This window comes from Schistocerca nitens, chromosome 5 (assembly GCF_023898315.1).
Source record: "Schistocerca nitens isolate TAMUIC-IGC-003100 chromosome 5, iqSchNite1.1, whole genome shotgun sequence".
Lineage (NCBI taxonomy): Eukaryota > Metazoa > Arthropoda > Insecta > Orthoptera > Acrididae > Schistocerca > Schistocerca nitens.
Window position 1 is genome coordinate 554,838,612 of NC_064618.1, and position 24,771 is coordinate 554,863,382.

At 38.5% G+C, this 24,771-nt stretch overlaps 1 protein-coding gene across 5 annotated transcripts in view; it reads left to right on the forward strand.

Moving 5' to 3' along the window:
- Positions 1 to 24,771, forward strand: part of LOC126260210 (ribose-phosphate pyrophosphokinase 1) — a 78,765-nt gene that overhangs the window by 35,841 nt on the left and 18,153 nt on the right. For 2 of the 5 annotated variants that reach the window (XM_049957500.1, XM_049957501.1), the window contains exons 2-3: positions 6,141 to 6,330; positions 6,687 to 6,870. In XM_049957500.1, coding sequence (XP_049813457.1) covers positions 6,141 to 6,330; positions 6,687 to 6,870 — 374 coding nt within the window. Of the gene's footprint in view, positions 1 to 5,940; positions 5,963 to 5,997; positions 6,331 to 6,686; positions 6,871 to 7,611; positions 7,693 to 24,771 lie in introns of those variants that run through there. The other 3 variants (XM_049957503.1, XM_049957498.1, XM_049957502.1) reach the window with 3 other exon arrangements.

Here is a 24,771-nt window from a genome sequence, read left to right on the forward strand (position 1 = left end):
GCTAACCATGGGTTAACTTGGAGCATACATTGTACAACACCATTTTATTCCCTGGTTAGTCATTCCCGGAATAGCATTCCTGTCCAGTTAAGTCAGCAACAACCTAAGAGCATACTGAGTATTTTTTCGTACATCATTCCATATTTACATGAGTCGTCATTTGGAGAAGTAGCGTGCCTAACGTGAACGATAAGCGTTCCAGAGGGAAAAACTGTCGTTTGAGGATTTTGTAGGTTGGTAGATAATATAGACAAGTTCACGGGTGTCATAGAAAACACTAAAACTTATGAGGTCTCATTCAATGAAAATGTTAGTGCAAAACATTTAACTAAGTTTGTAAGATACTTGCATGTATAACAGTATCACGATCTATCGTAAATTTATTCGAGGGGAGTTAGCACACTATATGAACAATGTTAAATTTAGTGACTTCGATTCCTTGTATTTCAGGAACCACTGCAGCCATTGACATGAAACTTTTACAGGACATTTAACTATATGTTCTGAGTCTACTGAATTATGGTAATTGCATCTCAACCATTGCTTTCGGAAATACAATTTTTTAACTACATGGTTAAAATTTTGTGTACTTTTTTATACGTTGTCCTGAATAATTTTAATTATACATAACATTATGTTCTTCTTTTAGCTCAGTAGACTCAGGAAATGTATGTTATTGCTCCCTGAATATTTGAATACTCTAATCAAAGTGGTTTCTGAGATTTAGAAAAAATGTAACAGAAAACGTAAATCTTCAGGAACAGCTTCTAAAGATTCAAAAGATTGTAACTCACTAAATATATGCTGCATTTTTTTTATTTTTAGTCACTCAGAAGCACCCTGCACCTTACTGTATATTATCCTCTTCATCTTTTTCCAAGTTTTTCTTATTTTCTTCTTACTGGACTCCTTAGTGGCCAACTGTGCTGCATACTCTGCTTTATCAATGCAAACCTTGTCCATCTGTTCAAGTTCTCTGGTGCAGTTTGCTCCAGAGTTAATTCCCGAATGCTGTAACACTTTCACCCTACCAATTTTGCCATCGTTAAAAGCAATAACAGTATCACTTACCCCCCCACCATTAGTGTCTTAATTCCAACAAAACCATTTTTTTCGTAAGTGAGTCCGTACTAGATTATTGAACGACTCATTGTGATTTTGAGTCTGACCATGCAGACAATTCTTGAGTGATTATGGATTTGCCAGGTCCCTGTAAATAGGTTTCATAATATCCATGACTGCTAAGCTAGGAGAATAACTTACAATTTGGAAAATCAGTAATGTTCATCTCCGAGTCCTCAGACTTTTACCACTGTTGCGACATTACAGACTTTTAATTGTAAGAAATCGAACTGAGTGACGTTTTAGTGGTATATCTTCAATGTGGACTGGACTTCCCGGTCGACAATGCCATACACCCATTTCATTTCAACACATTACAAGTTATTTCCTATAAGTAAGTGCTGTTTCAAAACACTGTTACATTGGGGATCTCTCAAAAAGGTACAGTTTAGAGATATTAAGTGTCAGATAATGCGTTACTGGCGCTTAAAGGTTTTAGGAGTGATATGTGACAATAAAAAGCTACACCCTAAAAATCGTCGCTGTGGTATAGTACGTAAGTGTTCAGTAGAGGACAAGAATGTCAAATTGCAAATACAGTAATACAGGTTTGAGTCCTGTCAGCTGCAGAAAATTTTATTGATCTTCACGGTTCTCAAGGTTTCTGGACTTGTCATTGTCAACAATTTACAAATTAAGTATGAAACACGGAAATGCAAGTGAATATTCAATACACACTGATTACCGGTATCTGGTAAAAACAAACTACCACTTATCATTAGAACAAAAAAATATAAAAACACTGACACCTGTGAAAAAGAATCAAACGGTGACTTAGTCTCACTGTCAGCCACCCATAAATTATAAAAGAAAATTTGCAAGCTAGTTATTTTAGGAAACTTCTTTTCCATACAAGAACATCTACAAATTAAACACATAAGCAGACGAAATTTAATCTGGTTCTGGTGCAGGCATATTTCTGCTGGTGTTTCAGTTACTTTCAAGAGCAAAGGAAGTTTAGTTCCCTGGAAGTTATCAGTAATTTTTCGCACAAATTAGAACATACTCCACCAACTAGCATATTTATTTGGCAGGGGCAGAGCTTCTCCTTAAGTACTCATTGTAAAACGTACCACTATGCAAAGAACAAGTATATAGTCACAGGTTCTAACTTTTCAAGAAAAAAATACAGTAACACTCGCTATTCTTCAAACAAATTAAAACATATTTCACACAACCATCAAACTTATATAGCGTTGGGAGAGCTTCTTAAGTACAGTACTTTCGTTCTATAAACCGCTATGTGTCTACTAGAACGACTGCCACAGTCAAGACCATGGAAATGTTGTCACCATTATACGTTGAAAACAGAGATACCTATTGATGCCATCGAAAAGTCCTAAGTATATTTCTGAAAGGAGCGGAGCCACAGTACATCTTGTGAGGTATACACAAATAAATGCACGACACATGGACGCATCGAATGCCTTGTGATTTTGACATGACTTCCTAGTAGGACAAGCGTGGTGCTGCCTCACCAGTTACAGATTTTCATGTCACAGAAGCTCTTTGGTTGAGGAGCCACTCGTTGGCTAACAGCGTAGTGAGTTCCAGCGATGGGAAATAATTTTACGCTCAGGTGACTCAGGCTATAAGAACTCCTCAGGATTTAAGACCAAATGTTCAGATTGACAAAGACGATGGCAGGAATCAGAATAAAAAAAACCACTAAAGTACATAAAACACAAAAGCAAAGATATTCCACAGTCTTTGTTTTAATTTTCGAATGTCAGCGTCGCCACAATGCTATGTAAAAGATTATATATGTGAGCACCCAAAAGAACAGAAGAGCCTAAGGATAGAATCCTGCAAAATACCAATTACATTTTGACAATTTCGGACTGTGTCAAATTATTTGCAATAATTTCCAAAGCAGTAACTGTGGCATTTCTCTGTTTTTGTTGGTTGGTTGATTTAGAGTCTTTTATTTTATTTTATTTGGTGTGTGTATTCCATGGACCCATACATGCGTGTGATTCACCCAGATGGGGAATGTGTCAATATAATTGTAGAAATACAATTAATGCTACAGAATAGTAATATAATACAATGATATAGATATTAATAAGTATCACTTTTTCTCATTTACAAGCTGTTATTTAACTAGTATAGCGATTCACACTATAACATTAACATAATATTGTATCATCTATCTAATAACTAAGAGACTAAATACATCTATTATTAAGGGAGTGCATTATTTCTGGAAAAGAATTCATCTAAGGAGTACAGTGGATGGTCAAGCAGGTATTTTTTTAATGTACCGTTGAACAGCGTTTCATTTTCTCTTGTACATTTAATATAATTAGGCAATGCATTAAAAGTCTTTATACCAGCATACTTACTCCCTTCTGTACAAGTGATGAATTTTTTAATTCGACATGTAGATCGTGTTTACCTCTAGTATTGTAGTTATGGTATAAACAATTTGTTTCATACTGAGCATAGTCTTTATTAAAACATTCAGCAGAAAGTATACGTACTGACATGTTGTAGTCAGTATATCTAACTGTGTGAAAAGTTTTCTACATGAGGTTTGTGGAAGAACCACACACATGATTCTGACTGCTCTCTTCTGAGCAGTTAAAATTTTTTTTGAGGCTGGTGAATTACACCAGAAGATTATTCCATAACTCATTAATGAGTGAAAGTATCCAAAGTTAACTGATTTTAAAATCTTCATGTCCCCAGAATGAGTAATGATTCTTAGAGCAAAAGTTGCTGATGAAAACCTTTTTCGAGTAAGGGACACATGCTGTTTCCTGTTGAGCCTACTTTCAATGTGAACCCTCAGGAATTTAGTGGAGTGTACCTGTTCTAGTTCCTGGTTGTCATGAGCAATTACTATATTTTCTAGAGTGCTATTTTTTGTGTGGAGCTGTATAACATTAGTTTTTTTTTAATAATAAATGAAAGAGAATTAATTGAAAACCAAGCTGTAACTTCTCTGAGTATATTATTAACATCAATCTCCAGATCAACAGTAGACTTACCATTTACTACAATGCTTGTCTCATCAGCAAACATTGTGAATTCACAATTTTTACTAATGGACAGGAGTAAATCATTAACATACATTAAAAACAGCAAGGGTCCAAGGAAAAATCCCTGGGGAACTCCATGCTGAATTTTGCCCTTTCAGAATCCACTAGATTAGAAGATCCTTTGTTGCAGCCATTCAGAACCAACTTTTCTTTCGTATCTTCAAGATATGATTTTAGTCAGTTACCTATAGGCACTTTGCTTCTGTAATGATAGGCCTAAGAGTACCTTGTGGTTTACTGAATCAAAGGCCTTGGAAAGATCACAGAAGACACCAACTGGTGACTTCGTACTATTAATAGAGTCCAAGACAACATTTGTGAGAGAATATATATCTCACGCTCTGTGGAAACCCGTTTTTGAAAACCAATCTCTCTGTGGTTAATAATATTAAGTTTATCAAGATGTGCCACAATCCTGTTATACACTGCCTTTTCAAGAACCTTTGAAAATGTTGTTAAGAGAGAGACAGGACGATAATTTTTGACATCTGTAGCATCGCCACATATGAAAAGAGGTCTCACAATGGCATATTTCATTCTCTCTGGAACAACTCCCTAATAAAGAGACATGTTGCAAATGTGAGCAAGTAGGATATTACACTTACATCATTACTGCAGGCTTTCAACAGTTTACTAGAGATGTTATCTATACCTGAAGATCCTTTAGTTTTCAATGAGTGAAGGTGTTACATTTATATCATTAAAACTTTGTGGGAGGTTAAGTTTCAGAATATCTGCAGCTTCCTTTAGATTACCACTGCAACCTATTTGAGAAGTGATAGGTAGAAAGTGGTTGTTAAATGCGTCTGCTACCTGTTTACTATCAGTTATTTCCAAATCGTTAATTTTTAGGACAGCAGTGTTTACATTGTCAGATGGTGCAGTACATGCTTCCTTCTTTATTACATTACAAATCGTTCCGATTTTATTATTTGAACAATTAATTTGAGATTCTATGCACATACTTTTAGATTTTTTAAAGTCTATAGTTAAAATTTTACAGTATGTCCTATAATAGTTCATCTGGTGGGGATTATTGGATTGTCTGGAATTATATACAGTTCTCTTTTTCTCTGGCATGATATTTTTGCGCCCTTGGTGAGCCATTGGTTTTTGCTTGGTTGTCTGTTCTGTAGTCTGCAGACCTTTTTTGGAAAGACACTTTCAAATATACCTGATAATTCATCAGTAAATAAATTATATTTTGTTTTAACATACCGTAATTTGCAAGATAAACATACCTCCAGTCACTCTCCCGAATGCACGATTTGAAGCTTTGGATATTTTCCTCATTCATGTTTCTAATGGTTTTCCACTGTGCACCAGCTTTGCTCTGATTTGTATTAAAGTTGTCAATTGTGTCATAGGTCCCATCGGATTATGGAAGGATGGGGTAGGAAGTCAGCCATGCCCTTTCACAGAAACCATCCCAGCATTAACCTGAAGTGACTTAGGGAAATCACGGAAAACCTAAATCAGAATGGCTGGGTGTAGTTTGAACCGTGCCCTCCGAGTGTGAGTCCAGTGTTCTAACCACTTCGCCATCTCGCTCGGTCTCTCTGTTTTGAGATCCAAAATTACTGTTATATAGAATGTCATAAATTGTCTTTCTTGTTAGTGTTGCTGAGTAACGCTTATTAATATTTTTTCATAAGTTTCTCATGACACGAGTTCAGCACAACACAAATTATAACCATCAATAAACAGTAATTCTGTTGTTGACACTTGCGTGTAAATTCGTTGGTATTACTGAGCCGTGAGTATTCTTTGTCTCTGTACGAGTGCTTGAAGGAGCGGTAATAATTTCGTACAATATATCAAAGCAATATAAAGAAATAGTCATTGAATCTCTAAAGACTATATACATAGTTGCTGGCATCGCTTTTGTTGTCAAAGTCAAACGGAAGTGATGTAATACCTTATCCGCTCATCACTGATTGGTTGTATAGTATTCAGTTATGCCTGTTTTATCAGATCCAGTGCGTGCGAGGAGTCTGATCCGTGCAAACCTTGAGAAGCCTAGTGTGTTGCTTCGGAGTAGGATGCCGAACATCAAAGTTTTTAGTGGTACATCGCATCCAGACCTTGCGCAGCGGATTGTCGACCGTCTTGGAATAGATCTGGGAAAAGTCGTTACTAAGAAATTTAGTAACCTTGAGACATGGTAAGTTGTTTTTATTTACCTCTCTTTGTTTGTATCAAATTTCCGAGCTGCATGCCGCGTCTGTATCACATTTTAAAGTTTCAATGCTTTAGGTTTTGTGCGTATTTACTATAGCTGGAACTTTACAAGGGTTCACTTGTCTTCCGCTTGCCGGCTTCAAATTAATTGCGCCGTTGGTGGCGTTATTCAAAAACATAGAATGGGATAGCATGTGGGCAGCAATTTGCTTGAGGACTTGTGTAATAGTCTTGTTTCGCTTCTTAAATCAATTTATTTAGTGTGACGGATTTTTTTTTATTATATAGATAACTTACGTATACTATTATGAACTGTATAAGTTTGTTTACACGTTTCAGCGTAGAGATTGGAGAATCAGTCCGTGGGGAAGATGTATATATTGTTCAAAGTGGAAGTGGCGAAGTAAACGATAACTTAATGGAATTGCTGATTATGATAAACGCTTGTAAAATAGCGTCTGCTTCTCGAGTGACTGCTGTCATTCCATGTTTCCCATACGCAAGACAGGATAAGAAAGACAAGGTATGCTTCCTAATTTATATATTTACGTTTACTGCATGTGTGTTGTTTTAAGAGAATACTCATTATATTGAGCGTATCATGTGAAGGCAATAGCGTGAAAGACTGGACTGATGGGCCAAGAATTGTGCTTCGTGTGTTACAGCAGTTATGATTCCGTATTGCACTGCAGTTATGGCATTTTTCAATGAAATATTGGACAGATGTGATATTTGTCTCACATACACTACTTATAGACATGAAGTGAAACGTTCTTAAACATCATTCAGTAAAATTTAAGATAGGCCTATTTGAACAGCTATTTGTGTGTGTACACTTCTTCATGGCTTTGCCTCTACTATTACATCTTTGTAGATACGTTTTTCATTATTTTCTTTGCAAACAAATTTTAACTTTTTAGTAGGTAATTCATATTAAGAAAATTGAGATGGATGCTAGTATGTTACGTTAAGTGTGCCTGCTTTGATGAACTTGTTTATAGTTTTTAAGTACTGTTTATGATGCATTTTGGTTATATATGTACATCTCCTTATTTCTAAGAAATTGTTTGATTGTTAAATATTTTTCTTCTTTGTAATTTGATGTTCAAAACTTCAGTGTTGAGTGCCTATGCTTTCTTAATTTTTCCTACTACTATTTATGTAGATTGCAGGGCCTTCGTATCATTTCAGTTCATTGTGTGCTCATCGTGGCATTCTTGCCTGTTTATTTCATGTGTTCAAGTTTTTTCTTGTGATCTCACAGGCTGGAGGAGATGGGGAAAGTAACGGAAATGATGTTACTCCTTCTTTCAGATTGAAACCCAACAACGAATGGAAGTTTCGGGTAATTGTAACAATATCCTTAAACTGATGGAAAGTTAAAAAAAAAAATTTACCTGTTTTGGGATTTCAATTCTTCTTTTGGGATGGCTCGTCATTGTTGTGGGAAGTCTTGTACTGGAAGAATGCACAGGCGGTGGAATAGCTGTAAGCTCTCCCTCTTTTCCTTTGATCTCCTGTTCCTCTTCTTTCAGACAACATTGTGGGTCTATACTGAATGCATACCATATTACTTAACAGGCCAAAAATTTTATTAATTGTAATAGTTGTGTCACCTGCTTTTACAGAAGGGCAAGCTTGTGCTTAAAGTATCTGTGCTACATTACTAATCAGTTCTTTATGCTTGTGAGATTATGTTGTTACAAAGATGTGTCAATTACTTCTTATGTAGGAAACTTGCTTCATATGCAGTTGCTTGTGGCTACTGTACACCATTTTTGGTAGTGGAAAATTTTTCTTTAACTCCATTGAGTTTCCACATTGTGATCAAAGGCAAATCATTGTAGGTGCTACAGAAGAATAGATTAGATGGATTGGTCAAATAACTATTGAAGACATATTAAGAATGATTTTTGGAGAAAATATGTGTATGGCACAGCTTCACGAAGAGACATCAAAGAATTGTTAGTTTGGTGATTGGTGATGGAAGGGAGTAAGAGAGAGAAAATCACTGAGGTAGAGAAAGGCTTGAATACGGTAAGCAGGGTCAAATAGATGTAGGTTGCAGTAATTACCTAGAGATGAAGAGGCTCATTAGGATAGATTAGTTTAGGGAGCTGCATCAAGCCAACACTTGGACTGAAGACTGCAATAACACCATCAGACATATTGCTAATGTCCTATCAAGCACTCCGACGAATTGCAGACTCAATATGGACAAGAAATAAGTAAGATGTTTCTTGAAAACTTAAGTATGTACACCTCTATCCATTCCTTCACCAGAAAAATTGTTTTCTTAACTTTTTGTTTTTCATCATAATTTTTCTTTACTAATACTAATAATTTCAAAATAGTGATAGTTGCTCTGATATTTTAACCACGACATTATAAACTTCTACCTGCCTGTCTCTAAGACGGACTCAAGAGGGAAAACTTCAGCAAGTACTTGCAAAGTTCTGAAATTTCCTTGCCCCCAGCTACTTGCAGAAGTAAATTTATACAAGTATTTGTTCTGATGTAAACACTGCAGCAAATACTTGCAACATTACATGCTAATAGACACAAACCTTAAAGAGTTGATAAACGCTGCTAAGACAGTCAGCTAGGCGTACTGCCCCTATTAAGACCATGCCTAGTAAAACACTGTTATGTTCAAATCAACCTTTGGGTTGATTACTGCTCTTTCAGCTGCTTTGAAAAGGCAACTGTTGATTTAGTCTCATATCTGTGTAATCAGATTTTAATTTCAGCTTCAAATTACCTTCTCATTGATAGGCTATTAAACTTTAATCTTCCTTCCTGGACCTCCAAAACTGACTTGGTAGTAGGATCTCATTAAAACACTGCATCCATGTGGTGAGCTGAGTGAGCAGCAGTCTTTCCCATCACTGCAGTCCACGCAGTTCGCTCTCACTCACTTCCAAGCAGGCAAGAACTTGGCAAGTTAGGCCTTAACAAGTTCATTTTGTTTATGGGAACATGATGGTTAGCTATGTCACAGGGCAGTGCGAGACCTACGGAAGCACATTGACCTTGCGCACACAGCAACTTTGTAGCTGTTGCTCATGTGTGTTACTCTGCAAGTGGATGTGCAATTTAACAAAATATTATCAGCATCTTTAACCTGGTTGTGTGAAGTTTATTCTCTCTCTCCCTCGCCGTGGACATTGGGCAAATGCTTGCAGTACTTAGTTAACACATCAGAGGTTGACACCTATACAGTACTTTTTTACACCAATAATAAGATTCAAAATTGCCTTTTGTTTTAGGATCAATTAAATTTTCCTCTGAAATGATAAAAAAGAATATTCTGTACTACAATAAATTAAAATACAAAGTTACTTTTATTATGAAAATGCAAAATCGCAAAAGTGCAGAGCAAAACATTCAGCTGAATAAAACTAGGTATCCTATAGTGCACAGGCACTGCATTGATATATAGGGATGTGAGGATGAGAATTTGTTCTGCATTGGCTGTTAAGACTTGTTAACATTTCAATACATTTGATGAATTAATTTTTCAGTAGCTCCTTTATGGTTATCTGTTCATCTACGGCAACACCCACACACATTTATATTGAGTCCCATTTACTGATTTTTAATCATCGGTTTAAACTTTGTTTGAATGTGATTGCTTTCCCTCCTCTATGGAATTATGGTGTGTTGAGACCGATCTCTCTCTCTCTCTCTCTCTCTCTGTGTGTGTGTGTGTGTGTGTGTGTGTGTGTGTGTGTGTGTGTGTGTGTGTGTTGTTGGAAAATAATTGGTCTTGAGTGATAAAACTAATTAATGTGAATAAAAAATCTTGTTTGTGGTTACAGCCCAATCTATAGCACAGCCTAACATTTGCTCCAAGTGTAATACACTATGCTTGTATAAATAACAGTTATAAGATAGTCATAAATGTTCTAGTATGTGCTAGACAAATCACTGCTGAGTGGTTGATGCACACATGTATATATTTGTTTATATTTTATTGTCTTCATTGGACCACTAAATTAAATTTTATAAAAAAACTAAATGACATAAATTGAGAGACTTTGCTGGCTCACACAGATATGATTTTATTTATACAGACTGAAGTGACAAGTTGAAAATATGTACCAATTAAACACGGGTCTTCTGCGTACTAGGCAGACGTGAAAACCCTAAGCCACCTGAACACAATGGATCACATGACTGCACGGATTACCATGGCATGCTAGCCTCCTCAATCAAAATTCTCACTGCTGTCCCACTATACTTAAATTCCCCCTTACACATGAACATAATTGTCGAGGCGCTCCATGTTCTGGATAGCGCATCAGCATCGAATGTAAATATGGGATCCAGCCTGAAACCCAAGTTAAATTACTTGTACGAATGAAATGACACAGTTTCAGAGACTGGCTCTCAGGCTGGATCCCCCATTTATTTTCAATGCTGAAGTACTATTCGAGAATGTGGGGAGCTTTGGCAATTCTGTTCATGTGTAAGGGGGAACTTAAAGTAGGCTGGGGTGGCAGTGAGACTTTGGTTTGAGGGAGAAAGTGTGGCTGGTCAATTCGTGCAGTTGTGAAAACCACTGAGCCAAGGTGTTGTAGTGGCTAGTGCACCTGCCTAGTAAGTAGGAGACCCAGATTTGATTCCCGGCCTTGGTACAAATTTTCATTCACTGCTTCTGTCTATATTTTATAATGGTTTTTCAATTGAACCAGTTATCTCTGATCACAACCTTCATTCTTCATCAGAATTCAAATTTCCCATTGTTTTGTTTGGTGAACTTGGATGATAAAATGGCTTGTCATTGAGTTTCTTGATTTTTTTGTCCGTTTTGTTTTTAAAGTCATTTGCGGTAATTTGTAGTTTCCTTATATCTTCCATGCTTTCATATCTTTCTAATGTTGATCTTGATTTTATTTTATTGGGGAGACAAAACAACATTGGTTTTTGCCTCCTATTGCCCACACTGATACACAATTTATTGTACAGTTTCATTCCAGTAAAGCCAATCAGAACACTTGAAGAGTAATAGCCCCTTTGTTGTATCTTTATTGGACATAGTCTGTTCAGGAATTAATGACATACACATTTTTTGTCTTTTAGCCTTCAGTGTTCCCCATTAGAAGATAATAAATGTGATGCAGTTTGATCCCCCACATCACATAATCTTTCTTTACATCCATAGTGTGCAGGTGTTTCCTGAAGTTCCCATGGCCAGTCATTAGACCTGCTGTGAGCTAAATCTGCCTCGTATTAAAGTCAAAGATTGCAGAATGTCTCTTTAAACATGGTTCCAGCATCAGTAGCTTGGCATGTTTTTGGGTTTTAGTCCACTATCCTATGTGCTGCCTCCTGATCCAGCCACATAGTTCAGATTTTACCATTGCCTTAATGATAGTTGAGTCAGGTTCCAGTCCAACAAATGAGCTTGTCACCGCTGCTATGGCTAGCGTATCAGCCTGTCTGATTGCTCATTACCACTAATTCCCAAGTGACCAGGGACACACAGCAAGTTTACCCTGTTGCGTACCCGTAGCTTCACAAGCAATTCATGGCATTTTACAATGATTTTTGAACTCGTTGCAGGCACTGATAGATTTAAAAGCTGCTTGGCTGTCTGAACGAATGTAGATGCTGCGATGCTTATAGCACTTGCGTAGATTCTCCTCTGCGCACATTCTGATTGTGGTTATCTCAGTCTGGAATACTATAGCCAGCCTGTGCTTTCCAGTCTAGGCTGCACCCCATATATCCAGCCCAGCATGTTCTCCTGACCAGTTTTTGACCAATCAGTAAACCAGACTAAATCTCCTGATTGTATTGCAGTTCATACCCCCACTGATCCCTACTTTCAATTATACATTGAAAGTTTTATTGAAGCAGCTGGAAGCTATTTTATAGTCAGTTGGCATGTCCTTGACCATTCCTATGTTTGCCACATTCATTTTATTAGTGTGAGATTCTCAATATCCTAGAGGTTTCCAGTTGTATGCTCCTGGTGCTGCCTCCATTGTAACCCAAAGGCATAAAGGGAGCATGTCCAGCATGGTCTCCATTCCAGCAGTGGGTGTGCTGCTAATTCTACGTATTATGGGTAGGCAGGCCAATCTCTGCACCTTTCCAAGCTCCTTAGCAGCCACCATATGTTCTACTTCAATGCACCATACTGTATCCACATAATTTATCAGCGGCCTTATTAGAGAGTTGTATAGCCAGTACATGATCCTGGAACTTAGATCCCAGTTTTTGCTACAAACCCTTGTAGTGCACATGAAGCACCTTTTGCCCAGGAATTTATATTATGTATGTGAGGGGTCCCTGTTAGTTTCTCATCTAGAGTTGCCTCTTAGTACTTCACTACCTCCCTACTGGCAGAATTTTGTTGAAGAGCTTATGATTACAGATGTCTTGGGTTTGCTTCCTTGTGAATGGTACACGTTTCCCTGGGATTGATCCTTGATCCTGTTTCCTTCACCAATTTTGCACAGTGTCCAGAGTGGATTGTCATTGTTCTAATGGTACGTGCAAATTTGCAAATATTACTGTGAGAAAATTGTCTGTGTTCCATAGTAGTGGGGACAAAACCCCATATTCTGGACACCCTTGTATGCTACCGATCATAATTTTCACATCCATCATTGTGGTTTCTACCTTCATCTACTCAGCATAGTGTAGTGCTCTCAGTGGCATGATCTTCTGCAGCTCGAACAATGGATTTGAAGATTGTATTCCTAAAAGCCAAGCCCACTCAGTATCCAGGAAGATTGAAAGAGCAATTTCCTGAAAGTGTAGAGCTTTTTCTACCTTTCCCACATCTTGAAGTGCTGTTTAGGATGATTTACATGACTGATATGCGTTTACATGACTGATATGCATGTTGGATTTAATGTAGAGGGACCTCAGTTAACCTCCTTTCCCTAATGTCCATGTTAACTAGTCTTTCTAATGTTTTTAAAAGAAAGGATGACAAACTGATTGTTCTCATATCCTTAAGATTGGTATAATCTGGCTTGAGAATAAAACCACCTTCATTGTCCTCCAACCATTTGTAATGACTCCTATTGCTAGTCTGACTCTAAACAGCCTGAATATTAGTGATTAATCCCTCTCTGCTTGTTACAATAGTCGAAAGATTCCATATGGGCCTGGTGACTTAAACAGCTGAAACATTCCAACCACTTTGATTACATGTAAACTGGAACCTTACAAGGACTAAATTTTGGTCTGTAAAATTTGCTGGTTAGCATTAAGGGAAGTGAATCTTGAGCACCACGTCCAGCATCTCATGCACTGTCCCTGTATACCCAATGTCCTCCTTCCTTAGTGAGCCTCCTGTGTTTGTTGGTATTCGTAAGAGTATTTTGTGAAGTCTGGCCGTGACAGCTGTATCTTTGCCTTGTCACAGAATACCTTCCAGGATGATTGCTTTGCTTCCTTAATAGTATTTTGCTGACTACCTTCTCCTTCTTGTCAGGTTGAACAGTCTTCTTACCTGTTGCAGTTCAGGATTATTGTTCAACTGAGGTTTATTCCTGTTTGTGCACTTTTTGGTGATTGGGCAGTTTTTTAAGTAGTGAGTTACTGATGGCAGTTATCCCTTCATCTGCAATTTCCTCTGAATGTACTAGATTTCTTATCAAGTATTTAACTTCCGATAAGCACAAGTTAGTCTTTCCTATACGACTCTGTTTTTCCTTGGATTCCTATAATCTAACACCAATTTCAATTCGAGACTTAATATACAAGTGGTCAGCTAAGATTGTTCCATTGCAACAGGCCATTGATTTATGTATGAGTACCTAATAGGATGGACCCAAACATTATGTCAATTACTTTACCCTTCTTTTATCCCTGTAGATAGCTTCCTTACACCTATTAAAGATTTTTGGGTTAGTCTCAAATAGATTTTCAAGTAGCTGCTCACCTCTGCTGCTGTCACAGCTATTTCTTTACACCAGATTGTGGGCATTGACATTACAGCCAACCACCAATTGTGTATTCACCCACAAGCAACTGTCCACCAGTCTCCTCACTTCGTGGGATGGAGCAGTACTGTTCTCATAAGGGAGATAAGCTGAGGCCAGTAAAATTTCACTCTTGCACCCCTCCTCATACTGTTTCATTCAGATAGTCACTAAGTCCCTAGAACAGAGTTTCCCATTGGCATGAATGATTTTTCCATTCTTAACATAAATGCATATTCTGAGGTTCTTTATATATCTAAAGTAAATCGGCTTACTTCCAGTTCCTTGGATGCCTGATCTGCAGCCCCCACCCCCTTATATAATTCCTGGATCAAGACCATGTCCACTCCCTGTCTTCCCAGAAGGCAATTGTAGGTGGTGCTTGCTTGATTACTGTGTTTTAGGTTTATCTGCAACATTTCCAGCTGCCATTGTCACTTCTGATGTCCTTACTTACCTTGACTGTAACTTCAGATACCTGTAGATACAGTATTAGGTTCTACTCTCACATTGCCTTCAGGAATTTCTCACAGACTTCTATCCCAATGGATTGGCTGTCAGATGCCAAATTCTGGTTGATTATTCTCAAGTCAGCTGTTGAGGCATCCTGGTTCTGCACTCATTCGTTGGAGAAACATGCAGTTTATGTACTCAGATTGATATCTCTGTGGTCTTGAAGAGCTCTTCTGCTGTTTTGACCAGTTGCTTAATCATGTGTTACAGAGATATCTTGTGTGTGTGTGTGTGTGTGTGTGTGTGTGTGTGTGTGTGTGTGTGTGTGTGTGTGTGTGTGTGTGTGTGTACCGACATTGACTGTGAGTGGGCATTGATTTAAATCAATGCCAGTTTGCAGTCAATGACTGTAATTTCTTTCTGTCATGAAGATTGGGGAACCTTTGTTCAGATAGACCTTCCTGAATTTGGGCATTCACTTGTTTTCCCCAATAATTTCAAAGTGAGCCATGTGAACTAGCTCTTTCTGCTGCATAGTGATATTAACAAGTGAATATCCCTGTTGGGTTACTGCCGTCCTAAAAATAGGCTGTAGTACTATAAGTAGGTTTCCATGTTTCCTGCATCAGCTTTTTCTGGATCCATTTATCCTGGGAAGTGGGAGTAACAGTCTCGACCCCATTCTCTTATTCACTGTCTTGGAAGGGGTGGGGTCTGTTTAACCCCTTCACTCTAGAGTCTTTTCTTGGAAGTCTGTTTCCAGACCTTTTAATTCCCTCCATTTGTTGTTGGGAGCCATTGTCTGCCTTCCTTTTTTCTCTAATCTCTTAGACTTTTATTCCTTTCAGTGCAAGGCAAGGCTTCAGTCTGAATTTGGTCCAATCTTGAACTGGTCTATCCACAGATCCAGTTGCAATAACAGCTTTCATTGGTTCGGCACCCACTGCTCAGGTATTTGAGATAGCACCAAGCCCCTCAGTTTCTAAATTGGTTTCTGTGTTCTCCATTTTGGTCTCAAGAGAATTGAGAATACTTCAGGTTGACACCAGGGGAGTCCCCACCAGTGTGAAGCTAACTGGTCAGGGAGATTGCCTGTATCTCTGAGGCTCCATTAACAACACAGCTTCCCATGCCCCACACACTCCAGGGCATGGATCGCATCATACATTGGCTTGGGTGCTGCCAGTAGCTATGCTACTGTCAGCATAGCCTTCAGCTTCATGCGAACATGTAAAGCTCTCCTCCCACGCGGTCAGTGCTAAGATAAGGTGGTGTTTCCAGAAGAGGAATGTTGATCTCACCATGCATATATTTGAGTTGCAAAAAATACCGAGGGTAAGACATATTAATGTGTTACATGTAATTGAATAAGCCAGTTTTGTGTCTTCCCCCCCCCCCCCCCCCCATCCTGTAATTTTTCTGATTATTATTTCCTACCTATTGGTTTAAGAATCATGAAAGAAGGTTGTATACATGGAAGAACCCTGGAGATACTAAGAGGTATCGGATAGATTATATAATGGTAAGACAGAGATTTAGGAACCAGGTTTTACATTGTAAGACATTTCCAGGGGCAGATGTGGACTCTGACCACAATCTATTGGTTATGACCTGTAGATTAAAACTGAAGAAACTGCAAAAAGGTAGGAATTTAAGGAGATGGGACCTGGATAAACTGAAAGAACCAGAGGTTGTACAGAGTTTCAGGGAGAGCATAAGGGAACAACTGACAGGAATGGGGGAAAGAAATACAGTAGAAGAAGAATGGGTAACTTTGAGGGATGAAATAGTGAAGGCAGCAGACGATCAAATAGGTAAAAAGACGAGGGCTACTAGAAACATTTGGGTAACAGAAGAAATATTGAATTTGATTGATGAAAGGAGAAAATATAAAAATGCAGTAAATGAAGCAGGCAAAAAGGAATACAAACGTCTCAAAAATGAGATCAACAGGAAGTGCAAAATGGCTAAGCAGGGCTGGCTAGAGGACAAATGTAAAGATGTAGAGGCTTATCTCACTAGGGGTAAGATAGATACTGCCTACAGGAAAATTAAAGAGACCTTTGGAGATAAGAGAACCACTTGTATGAACATCAAGAGCTCAGATGGAAACCCAGTTCTAAACAAAAAAGGGAAAGCAGAAAGGTGGAAGGAGTATATAGAGGGTCTATACAAGGGCGATGTACTTGAGGACAATATTATGGAAATGGAAGAGGATGTAGATGAAGACGAAATGGGAGATAAGACACTGCGTGAAGAGTTTGACAGAGCACTGAAAGACCTGAGTCGAAACAAGGCCCCGGGAGTAGACATCATTCCATTGGAACTACTGACGGCCTTGGGAGAGCCAGTCCTGACAAAAATCTACCATCTGGTGAGCAAGATGTATGAAACAGGCGAAATACCCTCAGACTTCAAGAAGAATATAATAATTCAATCCCAAAGAAAGCAGGTGTTGACAGATGTGAAAATTACCGAACAATCAGTTTAATAAGCCACAGCTGCAAAATACTAACACGAATTCTTTACAGACGAATGGAAAAACTGAAAGAAGCCGACCTCGGGGAAGATAAGTTTGGATTCCGTAGAAATACTGGAACACGTGAGGCAATACTGACCTTAAGACTTATCTTAGAAGAAAGATTAAGGAAAGGCAAACCTACGTTTCTAGCATTTGTAGACTTAGAGAAAGCTTTTGACAATGTTGACTGGAATACTCTCTTTCAAATTCTAAAGGTGTCAGGGGTAAAATACAGGGAGCAAAAGGCTATTTACAATTTGTACAGAAACCAGATGGCAGTTATAAGAGTTGAGGGGTATGAAAGGGAAGCAGCGGTTGGGAAGGGAGTGAGACAGGGTTGTAGCCTATCCCTGATGTTATTCAATCTGTATATTGAGCAAGCAATAAAGGAAACAAAAGAAAAATTCGGAGTAGGTATTAAAATCCATGGAGAAGAAATAAAAACTTTGAGGTTCGCCGATGACATTGTAATTCTGTCAGAGACAGCAAAGGACTTGGAAGAGCAGTTGAACGGAATGGATGGTGTCTTGAAGGGAGGATATAAGATGAACATCAACAAAAGCAAAACGAGGATAATGGAATGTAGTCGAATTAAGTCGGGTGATGCTGTGGGAATTAGATTAGGAAATGAGACACTTAAAGTAGTAAATGAGTTTTGCTATTTGGGGAGCAAAATAACATGATGGTCGAAGTAGAGAGGATATAAAATGTAGACTGGCAATGGCAAGGAAAGCGTTTCTGAAGAAGAGAAATTTGTTAACATCGAGTATAGATTTAAGTGTCAGGAGGTCATTTCTGAAAGTATTTGTATGGAGTGTAGCCATGTATGGAAGTGAAACATGGACGATAAATAGTTTGGACAAGAAGAGAATAGAAGCTTTCGAAATGTGGTGCTACAGAAGAATGCTGAAGATTAGATGGATAGATCACCTAACTAATGAGGAAGTATTGAATAGGATTGGGGAGAAGAGAAGTTTGTGGCACAGCTTGACCAGAAGAAGGGATCGGTTGGTAGGACATGTTCTGAGGCATCAAGGGATCTCAAATTTAGTGTTGGAGGGCAGTGTGGAGGGTAAAAATCGTAGAGGGAGACCAAGAGATGAATACATTAAGCAGATTCAGAAGGATGTAGGTTGCAATAGGTACTGGGAGATGAAGAAGTTTGCACAGGATAGAGTAGCATGGAGAGCTGCATCAAACCAGTCTCAGGACTGAAGACCACAACAACAACAACAACAACAACAACACCTATTTGAAACATGATTTGTTTGAAATTGTTAATATAGTATCTAAAATTTCTTGGTCATAATGTGCTTTTGTTATCATCATTCCAAGTTGCATTGGTGTTGTTCATTGTGTGACGTCACCAGTTTTTACTTGCTAAATTTCAGCTCTATTTAGGTCTTAAAAGTCTCTTTTTGTAATCTGTCCGTTTTTTTCTGTGATGATTCTAGATTACATGTACAGTCAGTCAAATATAAGTAACATCGGAAATTTAACACTTAATAGCATTTCTCTGTTTATGAAATGCACAGGACTTAAACCAAAGAATTTGATTCAAAGGTGTATGCTTAGACCTACTGGGCAACTCAATTTCGCAGAAAACTTGGAGTACACAAGAGTATCAAGTAGTAAAATATCTTATTGCTTTTTCATGAGAGTATTGATGTAGTTGTGGTTGAATGGGAGTTTATAATCACAAGACGCCTTTGTCTTTAAGTACTACAGCAATAAAATCTTTGCAGGATAAATGTGGCCAGAATACTACGAAAAGTTGCTAATGATTAAAACATCTTGTCCTTTTCATTCAGTGTTCAGTTAGATGACATCACGGCTTAAAAGAATTGCTTCTCTTAGAGCAGTTTTCATAAAGAGTAAGGATGCTTTTTGCTAGCATAAATCAGTCTTTTGGCCCCCATTTCATATCATATGAAATAGAGATTGTGTGTGCCATCTGTATAGAAATTAACTCATTATTTAAGATATCAGTCCTGTTCGTAATGTATTTAAATTTTTCTGTTGTACTCCACAGTAATCTTAAAGGGCCTCATCTTTTTTCATCTATGTGTTGCCTAATTTTCTTTGCATGGCATGCAGTAAAAGTTCAAAATTTGGGTCCTGACTCACCATGTATCAGCTTCTGCGTTTCTGTGAACTGTCGGTACTTAATGTCATCTTGTCATGTGGTAGTATTTGTAGCATGCTGTGTTAACAAGAGTTTACTTGATTGTTTTATAACTTTGTAATGTACTGAAGTGTAATACTAGTCAAGTAGTAAAATGGAGTTTAAAAATAGGTTATCTTTGCAAATAACCATAGTAAAAAATATAAAGTTTGTTAGTGACAAACATTTTGAAAATTTGCTCCTTACCACTATATCACTCAAATGACAATAACAGTTTTGTTGGAAATGACACAAAATGATGTGATGGATGTAACAGTCAACTCTAATTTATGCCAGACAAAGTGAAGATTATTGCTTGTTCAGATGGTACAGAGCTATGTGTGAATCTCACTCTCTTGCTTAATCTCAGTATGTTGGGTATGCAGAGGATGATGTCATTGTGCTTGTGACTTGCTGAATGGTGTCATTTCTTCATTCCCTGAATTTGTCAGACTAATTTTTGCACATATCAAAGCAGTGCACGGTAATGAGAAGGAATTCTTTGTCAGTTTTCTGTGTTAAGTCATTGGCTATGCTTTCAAAATTAGATGCAGGGAAGGTTTCACAAATATTATGAAGACAGGGATTATGTTAATGAATTAAGAGGTGATGGTGTTCTAAATCTTTAGGGTAAAAAATTACACAGTTGGAAGGATTCTATTAAAAAAATGAATGTCAGCATGAAGCACCAATGACTAGAAAGGGATATTTAGTTTGTATTGATATAAACGACTTGTACTGTATAGCAACAACCCAAGCTCATAACAACTTTTAAGTTGTTGTGTAATGAGATAAACAGTTGGAAACATACAGTTCCTCTTCAGTTTCTAGTGGTTACCTGCTACCAAACTTTTCACTGTACATTAATGTCCCTTTCCGGAAACATCATCATCTTACATCATACATTAAATGAATGTTTGCAAGTACCTGTAACATGTAGTACACTATATTTGTGTATTTTTTTCTTCTTTTTCTTCAAGGTAGCACTATTCAGCATCATTGTGGGAGTTCTCAGTTTGATCCTATACCATATGTGTAATTTTGATCTTTCGTATTTGGGACACAGTGCACAACACACAGTAGAATGAATTTATGTGACACTGACGGATTTAATTTGCGCTGTGATGTTTACTTTTTGTTAAGCATTTGTATGATGCAGTTTGTGTGTGTTACTGGTGCAGGTCGGAAATTGAAAAAAAATTGCAACTGTAGTTATGCTTTCACTGACAGAAGGTGTTTGTGTGTGTTACTGGTGCAGGTCGGAAATTGAAAAAAAATTGCAACTGTAGTTATGCTTTCACTGACAGAAGGTATCTTTCAGCAAACAAATTGTTCAGTATAGAAAAACACAATTGATCACGATGTTTTCCCGTATGACTTAAGATAGTTCGTTGTTGAAAGCAGACAGAAAAAACTTAAAACAGCAGAAATGTGGCTTTGGAGAAGGCTAACACAGCCCAGCTGAATAAGAAAGAATATCCAGTGTAGAACAGGGGAAACTCATAGCATCTATCCAGAAAAAGGAACACTGACCACTTTTGATCATTTATTTAGATGCAATAAGTATTTAACAAGTAAATTGGAAGGAACAAACTTGGAAGGGAAGGCAAAGACAGAAAATAATAAAAGATCTATTGGCAGTATTAAAATTATCGAGAAATGAAGAAAACAGAAAATAGATGAGTGGCCAGAGCATCAAGGCACTGCCTGTGGTGGTGGTGGTGGTGGTGGTGGTGGTAAGAAGAAGAATCATTGTGTTATAGAACACAGCAATAGCTTCACTGAAGTTCATTATTGTATTTCCTATGTTTTCTGTTTATTTTAGCTTACAAATAATGAAGAAAACTGCAACTGGATGTGATGGTAAAATTTTACACTTGTGAAGAAGTGTGACTCACTTCAAATTGCTACCTGGTTACTCTGACGAGTTCTAGATGAATGATTGCTCGAACTGCTTCTTGTGACAGGGTGACTGCCAGTGCATGTGTGGCTACAATGAAAGAGGCTAGATTGTTTCTCGTTCTCCATAAGCCTCACAGTTGAGTTTTATGTATTATGTTTTATGCATTTGAAAGAGAGTTGGCTCAGGGAAGAGAAATATTCTGTTATCCAAATAAAGTTAATTTCATGCAAACTACATTGGCATTGGCAAAAGTTTCTTGTTATTGAGTTTCTAGAAGATATATAGCAGCAATTTTTCACTAATGTTTTCAAAATATTGAAATTAATTATTTACAGCAAAATGAAAAAGTGGCAGAGACCAACTTTGGCAAAGATCAGTTGAAGTTCCAGAGAAATGTAGAATCATATGAAGCAGTACTTACTCTACAACTTCTGTAAAAGGAAAGCAAATGTCTGTTTATAGCATTTGTACATTTAAAGAGAGCAAATGAATGTTGTCAAATCAGGCAATGCTGAGGAAATTGGATTAGGAAATGAGGTTTTAGAAGTAGAATCAGTTATGCTATTTGGGCTCAAAATAACTGATGATGGCCAAAATAGGGAAGATATAAAATGCAATAAATGAAAAGCACCAATTTGCTTTTCTGAGTATTGTTACCAAAGAAGTTGCAATGTTTGCAAACAACATTGAAAGAGAAGTAACTTTCTCGTTGCATTACCACCACACTGTCAAAGATGTTACTTACTATATGTTTCTGCTTCAGTCTAGATGTTACTTCTCTTTCAATGTTGTTTGCAAACAGTGTAACTTGCTTGGTAACAATACTGAGTAAATGTCTGAAGATGGCCTTATAAGCCGAAAACCGGTTAACACAATAAAAGTGACATTGTAAAAGCAAACTGGTGCATGGAATAACAAAGGAGGTGGTACTAAATTGAATTGAGGAAACCAGAACTACATGGCCCAACTTTACTAAGGGATTAGGTGATGGAACACACCCTAGGCATCAAGGAATTGAGCAGCATTTTATCAAAACTCAATACATGCAAAAAAGTACATTTTTGTGGAAACAAAATTTTTAAATGCCATACACATATACTAAGTACATAAACAAAGTAATGTAATGTTTACACAGCTTTTGTAGGCATATATCAAATATTTTCATTGGAGTACAGGGATAAAATTTCAAATTTTTGTCAATAAATGCAAAGTTGCAGGTTAAAAGGTTTGTTGATATATATTTCCAGAGAGGTTTTTTTTCTGTTACATTTTTTTGTTGCCATTACTTAAAAGAAACACACTTAATTGCACTTTTATGCAAAATGAACACTAACACTTTAGTGTCACAATTTTCCATAAATATTTGATAAGCAGAAGTACAGAATAGCCAAAAAAGGTTATTGAAATACAACAAAATATACTGGCTACAATAATATTAAACTGTAGTCTGTCTTTACATGTCCCTGACAATGGTTGAAATGTTGCTGCACATTCGGGTACTCCCTTGCCCTCTCTCTTCCTTAGGCTGATTTTATCAAAACATGTATTTTTCCTTTGTGCCTCCTTCCTGATATTATGGTGATGTCACTGCGATTTTAGTAACAATTAATCTTGGTCAGTTTTGTTTAAACTACTTTACAATGAAAAGTTGTGACATAAGTGAGATCAGCAGCTCTGCATTATTTTCTTCCTGAGGCTTTTAGATTCACTGGTATGTCTGGTATCCCATGTGAACAAGCAGTTGCCAGCATTCTCTTATTCTTGTTAGATTTCTTGTATGCTTTCACTCTCAACTAGGACTTCCTACAACCTGAGCACCCCCCCCCCCCCCCAGGGGACCCACAACTCTTTTGTGGATACGTGCGTAGCGAGCACGGGACCCCGAGCTGATGTGGCCTTCCTTCCTTTCCGGGCTGCATACCTTCCTTTTCCGCATCCTTCCCCATCCCCCATCTTCGTTCCCCCCCCCCCCCCCCCCCCACCTCTGGCTCTTTCTTTCCCTTTCTCCCCCTCTGGGGTTATGGTTTGTGCCTACGTCCGGAGAGGGACGCTTGTAAATATACTACATTCTTCGCCTTCCTTCCTTGCTTGTAAGTCTTCATCCTTCCTTTGTCCTTCTCTCTACCCTTTCCTCCGCTGCGGCGTTTGAGACCTCTCTTCTTTCCTTTCCCTTTCTCTTTCTTCCTCCCTGTGCGTGTCTGAAGGCCAACCCACGCACTTCCATGTGTAGCCGGTGACGGGGTAACGCGTAATTCCCCGCCCCGGGTAGACAGGTAGGACACGTACGTACCCCCTGGTAACGGCCAGGCCCAGGGAGGGGTGATTACCCGAGCTGATACCTTCTGAAAGTGCCGCTTGGTCCCTCCGTCCGTTTGTCGGGAGGTGTGACCTGAGGTGTGAACAATCACCTAAGGCGGGAGTGCCCTCAGAGAGGGCCCCCACAAGGGAGGAGCGCGCCATCGGAGACGCCGGTAATCATGGGGGATTCTTCCGCAATGGTTTCCTCACCTTCCACTATGTCTGCTCACAAACGTAAGTTCACGGAGTCTCAGCCACAGTCAGTTCTTCCATCGTTGCCACAGTTCCTTGTTGTTTCTCGGTCTGACGAAGGTCACGACTTCTCCACGGTCAACCCTTTCATTATTCAGAAAGGTGTCGACGCAATTGCAGGTCCAGTAAAGTCTTGTTCCAGATTACGGAATGGCACCCTGTTGTTAGAAACAGTCAGTGCCCTCCAGGCCAAAAAATTGCTGCGTACCTCACTACTACACTCTTTCCCTGTCCGGGTGGAACCACACCGTACCTTAAATTCCTCGCGTGGAGTCGTTTATACACGCTCCCTCGATGGACTGTCTGACGAAGAAATTCAGCACTACCTGTCTGACCAGGGCGTAACGGCTGTTCATAGGGTTATGAAAAGGGTTGACACGAAAATCATTCCAACCCGCACTGTCTTCTTGACATTTGACAAAGTTCAACTCCCATCGAAAATCAAAGCAGGCTATGAGATAATTTCCATTCGCCCTTATGTCCCAAACCCTACGCGCTGCTATCGGTGTCAGCGGTTCAATCACACCAGCCAGTCCTGTTCCAATCCGGCCAGATGTGTTACGTGTGGCAAGGATGCCCATGAGGGTGCTTGTCCACCTCCATCCCCTCGCTGCATCAACTGTATGGGTGACCACGCTGCTTCCTCTCGAGATTGTCCCATTTTTAAGGACGAAAAGCTCATCCAGGAAATTAGAGTAAAGGAAAAGGTGTCGACCTTTGCTGCTCGAAAATTATTCGCCAGTCGACAGCCCACCATGCCTCAGAAAGGAAAATACAGCGCTGTCCTTGCTTCTCATCGGCCAACAAAGGAGGCGGCCACGCAGACATGCGACCTCACCTTTAGTGCCACGGTCGTCAGATCGCCCGTTCAACCTCACCACTTTCGC